The sequence below is a fragment of the Pomacea canaliculata genome, linkage group LG1 (assembly GCF_003073045.1).
Source record: "Pomacea canaliculata isolate SZHN2017 linkage group LG1, ASM307304v1, whole genome shotgun sequence".
Taxonomy (NCBI): Eukaryota; Metazoa; Mollusca; class Gastropoda; order Architaenioglossa; family Ampullariidae; genus Pomacea; species Pomacea canaliculata.
In genome coordinates, this window is record NC_037590.1 from 14544512 (window position 1) to 14556672 (window position 12161).

Consider the following 12161-nt stretch of genomic DNA (forward strand, 5'->3'; position numbering starts at 1 on the left):
ACATCCACCAACCAGTGCATACATGTGTGAACACACCCATGCACATGTGATTGAAAAGAAACCTTGTACTTGCCTGTAACTGTCAGCTGAGCAGATGAAGTAGCAGTCCCCATCTCATTCTTGGCCACAATGCTGTATCTGCCTGCATCCTCTGGCATAACATCATGGATGAAGAGAATGAAGTTGTTCTCATCATCCTGGATGATTTCAAAAACTTCTGAACTGAAAATGACATCCTCTTCTTTGTACCATGTGACCTCCGGCTGTGGAACACCTACAATTTTGGCAGTGAACTGTGCCTGGCCCCCATCCAAAGTTGAAATGTCTTCAAGTCCCATACGAATCTCTGGTGCAAAGCGTAGCTCCTCCACTTCTGGGTCATTTTAAAATTGTTCAATATAAGTTAAAGTTACACACTTATTAAAATTACAGATCTATCAATCCTGTTATGCTTAACAATAAAATAAATCAGATCAGAAGAGGAACAGTTTTTCAAATAAATGAAGAATGTTCTTCACCTGCTTCAAAGAGAGAAATAATCATTAAAAAAAAAAAGAAGATAATTTTAGGAAACCAGATAATATAACTTTACCTTGAAATAAAACTAACTTACCAAACTTCAATCGTTCAAACAATACATACAAATTTCACAGGGCATGGGTCATTCAAAAATTGATAAAATTTTTTTTTTAAATTAATTTTTAAGAAATCTAAGTGCAGTATATTCTTTTTAAACTGGCTGCTACACACCCAAGCAAGGTTCTTATATACTTACCTAAAATAAAGTTTACATAATTAGGACCAAAGCTTACCAGCTACATGGGGTTTCAATTCTTCCAGTGTTTCTTCTTTCCTCTCTTCATCAGAGACCTCATCTTTTTCTTCTTCTAAAAGCAAAAACATTAACCCCTATGTTAACACATATATAACATATACTAATTCTGATTTTTGCAACCTGCAACCACATTAAACCACATACCCATTCCATTCTGCTGCACAACATTCTGTTTAATAACAGCATATTAATGTTTTCAATCAAAAGGCCTGAGTCAATATCTCACAAGAATTTAAGTGAAGATTAAGGTTACTTAAATACTTATGCTGTAGTTTTCTTAAAGTGTGCATTCTTTTTCTGTTGTTGAAAACAGGTTTAGTTCTTGTGTTGTCTTAGTTCTTTAGTGCTTGTGTGTGTAATAATCCTAACTGGCACATACAACCATGGGCTGTTTTAAGATGCCTGAATAAATAAGTAATTCCGCCTACTCCTTCTCAACAGTGACAATGACAATGACCAACTTTATTTGTCCCAATGGGCAATTTGAGCATGGAAAGGTGACCTAGTCACAAAACTAAAAGTTAGAAATAAAAATAAGAAATAAATTTCATTGCAAGTTGCTGCATTAAAAGATGTCAACAGTGTAAAATATTAGCAAATGAAAAAAACATGAGCAAGTGAGAATTATATATATATAAAATAAACAAACTTACATCAAGGATATTCATATGCACACCTACAGCATCACACACACACACTACTGACACTTCATCTGAGGTTGAGCAGCTGGACCGCAGACGGCACAAATGATTTCAGGTGTCTATTGCTTTTACATATTGGCATGGAATAATGTTTACCTGAGCTTAATAATACAAATTATCTCGTTAATACATGTTCAGGTATTGACAAAATGCGTGAAGCTTTCCTTACTATTTGTTGGTCACAGAAAGAAGATAAATCCCTCTGTTTGATACCAATTATCTTAGAACAGATGTGGACAATACTGTTCAGACTATTCCTTTCATGGATAGAGAGATTGCAAATCAGCATACAAATGAAAAAGATAAAAGACTCTCAAGAAACGACTGGTAGAAATGGCCTAAGATTGCTTGACTAACTGAAAAACTATTTAGCTTACGCAGAAGGTACATTCTTTTTTGGAAACATTTAACAATGTGTTTGATGTTTAAACTTCATTTGACCCGGCAGTCAAAAATAGTTCCCAGGTAAGTGAAAGAGTCAACAGTTTTAACAGGCTTACTGTGTATCACACTGGGAGCAACAAAACCCTCTTTGATTTTCCCAAAGTCTATATTTACTTCTTTTGTTTTGTCTACATTTAACTCCAGAAAGTTCTTGTCACACCAATGTACAAAATTTGTTAAGGCATTACCATGATCTTTCTTATGTTCCTGTGAAAGTCAACAATGCAGTATCATCAGAGAACTTAACAAAGTATTTATTCTCCTCTGTACTTCCGAAGCTGTCGGTGTTCATGATAAACAACAGGGGTGATAGACAAAGGCCTTAATTTGTTGGGAGCCAGTTCTTGTAACAACAGTATCAGAATAATTACTATTAACATATACCCTCTGCTGTCTGCAAGTCAAAAAATCCACTCTCCACAAAACCAGTTGATGTGGAAGATCAAAATCATAAATCAGTCTCAAAGCCAGGAGGTATGGTTGACTGTACTGAATGCAGAACTAAAATCTGCGAAGAGTAGTCTAGCATGCAATTTGAGCTTTTCAAAATGTTTATACAGAGTGTTCAGAATGAACAACTTGGCATCGTCAACACCCCTCCACTTCCTCTAAGCAAATTGCAGTGGGTCCAATTTATTCTCTACAAATGAGATTTTTGATAATTTTCTCAAGAGTTTTCATTATGAGGGAGGTTAGTGTTATTGGCCAAAAATCATTAGGTTGAATAGGATTAGGTTTTTGTGGGAGTGGGACAATGTTGGAAAGTTTCCAGAGTGCTGGAATGTGCCCTGAGTCGAGAGAGAGAGCTGAAAGAGATGTTGAAACACTCCACCCAACTGAGCAGCACAGCAGTGCAAGACACGCCCACAGATCCAATCAGGCCCCTGTGACTTGTTGACTTTGACCTGCTTTAGCAATTCCATCATACATACTTATGTCATTATTGGAGACAAGCAACTGTCAGAAAAATCATGGTTCTCAAAACGTGCATAGAAGCTATTCAAAACAAGTCCTGATCGCTCACACCATTGAGTTTGACATATTTTCTAGTGTAATCCCTCTTCTGATTAACAGACGCCATAGACTTAATCCCTTCCCAGGTATAGCAAAGGTCACTGGCACAGTAATGTAACTCATCCTTCATATTCTGTCCATGTCTCCTACCTGTCTTAAGCATTTACAGCATACTCTTTCATAAGCGTGATTATGTGCTGTATAAATCACACAGTTATTATTATTATTCTTAAAGGCAGGCATTTCTTGAGTCCAGGACCCTCTAAACTTTGATGCTTGAACTGTGCACAAAAGCATGATGTCACCAAGCAAAACACCATAAGAGTGCAGTTATGTGAGGTGGCTTAATCTCTCCATTGACCATTATGAGTTGTTAAAGGAAGTTTTCCACAATCTTCTGCACTAATCATAAGGTTGCAAACCGCCCCTACAAAAGTGAGTAAAATATAAATCTTCCAGAACATACCTGCAGTGACTAATTTTTCTTTTTCAGAAAGGATTTCTTCAACTACAAGCGTCTCATCTTTTTCTTCTGCTCGCTCTGAAAATGGTAAATTAAAAAAAAAATTAGATGTTAAAAAAGTAAAGAAGGTTACAAAGTCCAGTATTTCTTTTTATTGCACTTATATTCAAAGCTCATTCATACAGTTATATATATATTAGAATTGTCTTGCAATTAAGAAAAAAATTACTTTCAACTTTGTAAGCAAGATGTGAAGTAAAAAAATGAAATATACTAAAGTATATATGATCTTTAATTTTCATCACTTACATTTGTCGTGGAGGTCTGTATAGCTTAGTTACCTATACAGTACACTCATAATGTCACACTCATATATCAATCTGGGTTTTTAAGCCTGGTTCTGGTCTAAACTGTATTTGACTGACAAACACTTCCGTACTAAAAGTACCAATTAAGATGGCCAGATGAGATGATTGCAAATGGATGATAGAACAAAGAAATCTTGATACTTATTCATGATATTTCTGAAACAACTTAACCAAAGAAACAACTGATGGTGATCATCATATTCTATCTAATAATCAAAATGTTTGAAATGTTGCACTGTTTTTTACTTTACCCAGACTGTAAGAAATATGACTTTACTACAAATGTCTTTCAGCCATTAAAAAAGTGTTAGGTGTGTGGCATGCACTGCCAAACAAAAATCTGCAAAGCTTGCAAATCTGAGTTAAATGTCCTAGTCAAGGCAAAATGTGTATTATTAATTATAGTAAAATAAAAATATGCAGCATTCAATTTCTAGATGCATTTCTCTCTTCTGATTAGCTTTTCTTATAATAAAAGCACTTCATAGTATAGCAAGTTAGAAAATCAAAATCTTTGCTACTGCATTTCATAATGTAAAGAGACAAATGTTATAAGACAAATTTATACAGATAACAATATCTAAAGCAATGTTGAAGAAAATAAACACATAAATTGTTACTCTGCTGTTCCGTGCTTCTTAAACACACACATCCCATCCCATCAGACCACCTATAGCAGTGACAATATGTTGCAAACTACCTGCACACTTTAAAAAAAACCATGCAGACTTTTGAGATTGTGCTCTTTAGTTATTCATACGTGTTATTTCCTTGCCAAAAGTGCAGCTGCCAATGCATTAATAATTTCTTTATATGTGGGGGGGAAAAAGTCTGCAATAAACAGCTGTGATTTATGTTTTAAGTCAAATTATATCATGAGCACATAACCAGCCACTCAAATGTAAAGCTACACTGTAAGCAATTGTGTCAGCAGCATTCTGAAAATGCTTGTCATTCCAACACGGAGCTTATACCTTTCAGGACAGATGATTCTCTGATGTCCAGAGTTTGAATCAGAATATCCTGTATTCCAGGAAGTCTTGAAGATGGCTCAAAGAGTACATGTCCATGAACAAAAACTGTAGTTTCAATTGTGGAGATTTCAAAAGTTTCATCAAAGACATCATCTTCCAATATATGTGCTTCAAAAAATTCTGACAAAAATGACTTTTTATCTGAAACTTTTTCCTTTTCAAACACAAATTCTTCAAATTGCACTTCTGCCGGTGCAATAGCCATTTCTTCTTTTAAATGTTCAACTTGAGAAGTTTGAACAGTTTTTCCCATAACCATTTCCTCTTCTGGTGGAGGAGCTTCCTGAGGAATTTCCTCGGCCCCTTCTTCTACTGGCTTTTTGTCTTCAACCACCTCCTTCTTGGTGGGGATCTCAAACACCACTTCTTCTAGTGGCTGTTCTAAAGAAGGTGACATTGTGATTTCTTCCTTCACACTTTCCACTTCAGCGATTTCAATGGTTTCTTCCGCCTCTTCCTCAGGACCTTCCTCTCGGGGAATTTCCTCCTCTACTCTCACCTCTTCCTCCAGCGCTTTGGGAGAGACGGTGATTTCTTCTTTGTATTCCACAATTTCGGATACTTCGGGTTTCTCCTCTACAGCGATTTCCTCTTTGAAGTATTCGGCTTCAGGTGATTACTACTTCTTCCTCCTGCCCAACCTCTGTGGGACCTTCCTCTGTCTGGAAATCTCCACTTCCACTCTCACCTCTTCCTCTGAGGGTTTGGGTGAGATGGGTGATTTCCTCCTTATACTTCAATTTCGGCAACTTCGGGTTGTTGCTTCAACGGTGATTTCTTCTTTGAAATGTTCAATTTCAGTGATTTCGGGCACCTCCTCCTCAGGGCACCTCAATTTCTCTCTCCCACGACCTCAGTCGGTTTCGGTGAGACAGAGATCTCCTCAGGTCCTGTCACTCGGGCTGCTCAACAGTAATAGTCTCCCTGATCACCTTCTTCAATCATCTCTTCTGGTGAAGAGTTTCCTGAGAATTTCCTCGGCCCACTTCTTCCGTAGGCTTTTCGCCTTCAGCCACCTTCCTTCTCCTCCTCCTTTTCGGTGGGGATCTTAAACACCACTTCTTCCAGTGGCTGTTCTACTGCAGGTGCGATTGTGATTTCTTCTTTCACACCTTCCACTTCAGCGATTTCAATGGTTTCTTCAACCTCTTCCTTCAGGACCTTCCTCTTTGGGAATCTCCAGCTCTACTCTCACCTCTTCCTCTGGCGCTTTGGAGAGACGGTGATTTCTTCTTTGTATTCCTCAATTTCGGATACTTCGGGTTTCTCTTCTACTGTGATTTCCTCTTTGAAGTATTCCGCTTCGGGTGATTACTACTTCTTCCTCCTCCTCTGTGGAGACCTTCCTCTCTGGAAATCTCCACTTCCACTCTCACCTCTTCCTCTAAGGGTTTGGGTGAGATTGGTGATTTCCTCCTATACACTTCAATTTCGGCAACTTCGGGTTGCTCTTCAACGGGTGATTTCTTCTTTGAAATGTTCAATTTCAGTGATTTCGGCACCTCCTCCTCAGGCACCTCCAATTTCTCCTCCCACGACTCAGTCGGTTTCGGTGAGACAGAGATCTCCTCAGGTCCTGTCACCCGGGCTGCTCACAGTAATAGTCTCCCTGATCACCTCTTCACATCATCTCTTTCAGGTGGAGAGTTTCCTGAGGAATTTTCCTCGGTCCCTACTTCTTCCGTAGGCTTTTCCGCCTTTCAGCCACCTCCTCTCTCCTCCCTCCTTTTCGGTGGGGATCTCAAACACCACTTCTTCCAGTGGCTGTTCTACCTGCAGTGCGATTGTGATTTCTTCTTTCACACCTTCCACTTCTGCGATTTCAATGGTTTCTTCAACCTCTTCCTCAGGACCTTCCTCTTGGGGAATCTCCAGCTCTACTCTCACCTCTTCCTCCGGTGCTTTGGAGAGACGGTGATTTCTTCTTTGTATTCCTCAATTTCGGATACTTCGGGTTTTCTCCTCTACTGTGATTTCCTCTTTGAAGTATTCCGCTTCGGTGATTACTATTCTTCCTCCTCCTCTGTGGACCTTCCTCTCTGGAAATCTCTCACTTCCACTCTCACCTCTTCCTCTGAGGGTTTGGGTGAGATGGTGATTTCCTCCTTATTACACTTCAATTTCGGCAACTTCGGGTTGCTCTTCAACGGTGATTTCTTCTTTGAAATGTTCAATTTCAGTGATTTCGGGCACCTCCTCCTCAGGCACCTCAATTTCTCCTCCCACGACCTCAGTCGGTTTTTCGGTGAGACAGAGATTCTTCACTCAGGTCCTGTCACTCTCGGGCTGCCTTCGACAGTAATAGATTTCTTTCTCCCTGATCACCTCTTCAATTCATCTCTTCTTTGGTGGTATTCCTCAAAGAGTTTCCTGAGGAATTTCCTCGGCCACTACTTCTTCCCGTTAGGCTTTCGCCTTCAGCCACCTCCTTCTCCTCCTCCTTTTCGGTGGGATCTCAAACACCACTTACTTCCAGTGGGCTGTCCGTCTACTGCAGTTGCGATTGTGATTTCTTCTTCACACGTTCCACTTCTGCGATTTCAATGGTTTCTTCAACCTCTTCCTCAGGACCTTCCTCTTGGGGAATCTCCAGCTCTACTCTCACCTCTTCCTCCGGTGCTTTGGGAGAGACGGTGATTTCTTCTTTGTATTCCTCAATTTCGGATACTTCGGTTTCTCCTCTACTGTGATTTCCTCTCTTCCGCCGGTGATTACTACTTCTTCCTCCTCTCTGTGGACCTTCCTCTCTGGAAATCTCCACTTCCACTCTCACCTCTTCCTCTGAGGTTTGGGTGAGATGGTGATTTCTCCTTATACTCTTCAATTCGGCAACTTCGGGTTGCTCTTCAACGGTGATTTCTTCTTGAAATGTTCAATTTTCAGTGATTTCGGGAGCACCTCAATTCTCCTCCCACGACCTCAGTCTCGGTGAGACAAGATCTCCTCAGGTCCTGTCACCTCGGGCTGCTCAACAGTATAAGTCCCTGATCACCCTTCAATCATCTCTTCTGGTGGAAGAGTTTCCTGAGGAATTTTCCTCGGCCACTTCTTCCGTATTTCGGGATCTCAAACACTTTCCAGTGGCTGTTACTTGCAGGTGCGATTGTGATTCTTCTTCCAACGTTCCACTTCTGCGATTTCAATGATTTCTTCAAGGACCTTCCTCTTGGGGAATCTCCAGCTCTACTCTCACCTCTGCTCGGCGCTTTGGAGAGACGGTGATTTCTTCTTTGTATTCCTCAATTTCGGGATACTCGGGTTTCTCCTCTACTGTGATTTCCTTTTGAAGTATTCGCTTCGGTGATTACTACTTCTTCCTCCTCCTCACCTTCCTCTCTGGAAATCTCCACTTTCCACTCTCACCTCTTCCTCTGAGGGTTTGGGTGAGATGGTGATTTCCTCCTTATACACTTCAATTTCGGCAACTTCGGGTTGCTCTTCAACGGTGATTTCTTCTTTGAAATGTTCAATTTCAGTGATTTCGGGCACCTCCTCCTCAGGCACCTCAATTTCTCCTCCCACGACCTCAGTCGGTTTCGGTGAGACAGAGATCTCCTCAGGTCCTGTCACCTCGGGCTGCTCGACAGTAATAGTCTCCCTGATCACCTCTTCAATCATCTCTTCTGGTGGAAGAGTTTCCTGAGGAATTTCCTCGGCCACTACTTCTTCCGTAGGCTTTTCACCTTCAGCCACCTCCTTCTCCTCCTTTTCGGTGGGGATCTCAAACACCACTTCTTCCAGTGGCTGTTCTACTGCAGGTGCGATTGTGATTTCTTCTTTCAAACGTTCCACTTCTGCGATTTCAATGGTTTCTTCAACCTCTTCCTCAGGACCTTCCTCTTGGGGAATCTCCAGCTCTACTCTCACCTCTTCCTCCGGCGCTTTGGGAGAGACGGTGATTTCTTCTTTGTATTCCTCAATTTCGGATACTTCGGGTTTCTCCTCTACTGTGATTTCCTCTTTGAAGTATTCCGCTTCGGTGATTACTACTTCTTCCTCCTCCTCTGTGGGACCTTCCTCTCTGGAAATCTCCACTTCCACTCTCACCTCTTCCTCTGAGGGTTTGGGTGAGATGGTGATTTCCTCCTTATACACTTCAATTTCGGCAACTTCGGGTTGCTCTTCAACGGTGATTTCTTCTTTGAAATGTTCAATTTCAGTGATTTCGGGCACCTCCTCCTCAGGCACCTCAATTTCTCCTCCCACGACCTCAGTCGGTTTCGGTGAGACAGAGATCTCCTCAGGTCCTGTCACCTCGGGCTGCTCAACAGTAATAGTCTCCCTGATCACCTCTTCAATCATCTCTTCTGGTGGAAGAGTTTCCTGAGGAATTTCTCGGCCACTTCTTCCGTAGGCTTTTCGCCTTCAGCCACCGTCCTTTTCGTGGGATCTCAAACACCACTTCTTCCAGTGGCTGTTCTACTGCAGGTGCGATTGTGATTTCTTCTTCACACGTTCCACTTCTGCGATTCAATGGTTTCTTCAACCTCTTCCTCAGACCTTCCTCTTGGGGAATCTCCAGCTCTACTCTCACCTCTTCTCCGGCGCTTTGGGAGAGACGGTGATTCTTCTTTGTATTCCTCGATTTCGGATACTTCGGGTTTCTCCTCTACTGTGATTTCCTCTTTGAAGTATTCCGCTTCGGGTGATACTTCTTTCTCCTCTCTGTGGACCTCCTCCACTGAATCTCACCTTCTGTTCCTCTGTAGGTTTGGGTGAGATGGTGATTTCCTCCTCCTACTTTCGTACAACTCGCAATTTCGGGTGCTCTTCAACCTCTTCTTTGAAATGTTCATTTCAGTTGATTTTCGGGCACCACTCAGGCACCTCATTTCTCCTCCACGACCTCAGTCGGTTTCGGTGAGACAGAGATCTCCTCAGGTCCTGTCACCGGGCTGCTCACAGTAATAGTCTCCCTGATCACTCTTCAATCATCTCGTTCTGGTGGAAGAGTTTCCTGAGGAATTTCCTCGGCCACTTCTTCCGTAGGCTTTCGCCTTCAGCCACCTCCTTCTCCTCCTCCTTTTCGGTGGGGATCTCAAACACCACTTCTTCCAGTGGCTGTTCTACTGCAGGTGCGATTGTGATTTCTTCTTTCACACCTTCCACTTCTGCGATTTCAATGGTTTCTTCAACCTCTTCCTCAGGACCTTCCTCTTGGGAATCTCCAGCTCTACTCTCACCTCTTCCTCCGGCGCTTTGGAGAGACGGTGATTTCTTCTTTGTATTCCTCAATTTCGGAATACTTCGGGTTCTCCTCTACTGTGAGTTCCTCTTTGAAGTATTCCGCTTCGGTGATAACTACTTCTTCCTCCTCCTCTGTGGACCTTCCTCTCTGGAAATCTCCACTTCCACTCTCACCTCTTCCTCTGAGGGTTTGGTGAGATGGTGATTTCCTCCTTATACACTTCAATTTCGGCAACTTCGGGTTGCTCTTCAACGGTGATTTCTTCTTTGAAATGTTCAATTTCAGTGATTTCGGGCACCTCCTCCTCAGGCACCTCAATTTCTCCTCCCACGACCTCAGTCGGTTTCGGTGAGACAGAGATCTCCTCAGGTCCTGTCACCTCGGGCTGCTCGACAGTAATAGTCTCCCTGATCACCTCTTCAATCATCTCTTCTGGTGGAAGAGTTTCCTGAGGAATTTCCTCGGCCACTTCTTCCGTAGGCTTTTCGCCTTCAGCCACCTCCTTCTCCTCCTCCTTTTCGGTGGGGATCTCAAACACCACTTCTTCCAGTGGCTGTTCTACTGCAGGTGCGATTGTGATTTCTTCTTTCACACCTTCCACTTCTGCGATTTCAATGGTTTCTTCAACCTCTTCCTCAGGACCTTCCTCTTGGGGAATCTCCAGCTCTACTCTCACCTCTTCCTCCGGCGCTTTGGGAGAGACGGTGATTTCTTCTTTGTATTCCTCAATTTCGGATACTTCGGGTTTCTCCTCTACTGTGATTTCCTCTTTGAAGTATTCCGCTTCGGTGATTACTACTTCTTCCTCCTCCTCTGTGGGACCTTCCTCTCTGGAAATCTCCACTTCCACTCTCACCTCTTCCTCTGAGGGTTTGGGTGAGATGGTGATTTCCTCCTTATACACTTCAATTTCGGCAACTTCGGGTTGCTCTTCAACGGTGATTTCTTCTTTGAAATGTTCAATTTCAGTGATTTCGGGCACCTCCTCCTCACGGCACCCCAATTTCTCCTCCCACGACCTCAGTCGGTTCGTTGAGACAGATCTCCTCAGTCCTGTCACCTCGGGCTGCTCAACAGTAATAGTCTCCCTGATACCTCTTCAATCATCTCTTCTGGTGGAAGTTCCTGAGGAAATTTCCTCGCCACTTCTTCCGTAGCTTTCGCCTTCAGCCACTCCTTCTCCTCCTCCTTTCGGTGGATCTCAAACACCACTTCTTCAGTGGCTGTTCTACTGCAGGTGCGATTGTGATTTCTTCTTTCACACCTCCACTTCTGCGATTTCTGGTTCTTCACCCTCTCTCAGGACCTTCGCTTGGAATCTCCAGCTCTACTCTCACCTCTTCCTCCGGCGCTTTTGGGACGGACGTGCAATTCTTCTGTACTTCCTCAATTCGTCACCGATACTCGGGTTTTCTCCTCACTGTGATTCCTCTTTGAATTTTCCGCTTCAGGAGGATACTACTTCTTCCCTCCTCTGCTTGGCCTTCTCTCTGGACCAATCTCCACTTCCACTCCACTCCTCTGAGGTGGGTGAGATGGTGATTCCTCCTTATACACTTCAATTTCGGCAACTTCGGGTTTCGATTCAACGCGTGATTTCTTCTTTGAAATTCCAATTTCAGTGATTTCGGCACCTCCTCCTCAGGCACCTCAATTTCCTCCCACGAACCTCATCGGTTTCGGTGAGACAGAGATCTCCTCACGTCCTGTCAACCTCGGGCTGCAACGTAATAAGTCTCCCGATACGCTCTTCAATCATCTCTTCTGTGGAGGAGAGTTTCCTGAGGAATTTCCTCGGCCACTTCTTCCGTAGGCTTTTCGCCTTCAGCACTCCTTCTCCTCCTCCTTTCGGTGGGGATCTCAAACCACCACTTCTCCAGTGGCTGTTCTACTGCAGGGCGATTGTGATTTTCTTCACACGTTCCACTTCTGCGATTTCAATGTCTTCAACCTCTTCCTCAGGACTCTCCTCTTGGGAACTCCAGCTCTACTCTCACCTCTTCCTTCCGGCGCTTTGGGAGAGACGTGATTTCTTCTTTGTATTCCTCAATTTCGGATACTTCGGTTTCTCTCTACGTGATTTCCTCTTTGAATATTCCGCTTCGGTGATTACT

The 12161-nt window shown here is 42.9% G+C and overlaps 1 protein-coding gene across 1 annotated transcript in view; it reads right to left on the reverse strand.

Moving 5' to 3' along the window:
- LOC112570126 (titin-like) overlaps nucleotides 1–12161 on the reverse strand; it is a 149833-nt gene that overhangs the window by 72666 nt on the left and 65006 nt on the right. Inside the window, 3 exon segments of the mRNA XM_025248372.1 lie at nucleotides 74–373; nucleotides 813–887; nucleotides 3461–3535. Of these exon segments, the coding sequence (XP_025104157.1) occupies nucleotides 74–373; nucleotides 813–887; nucleotides 3461–3535 (450 nt within the window).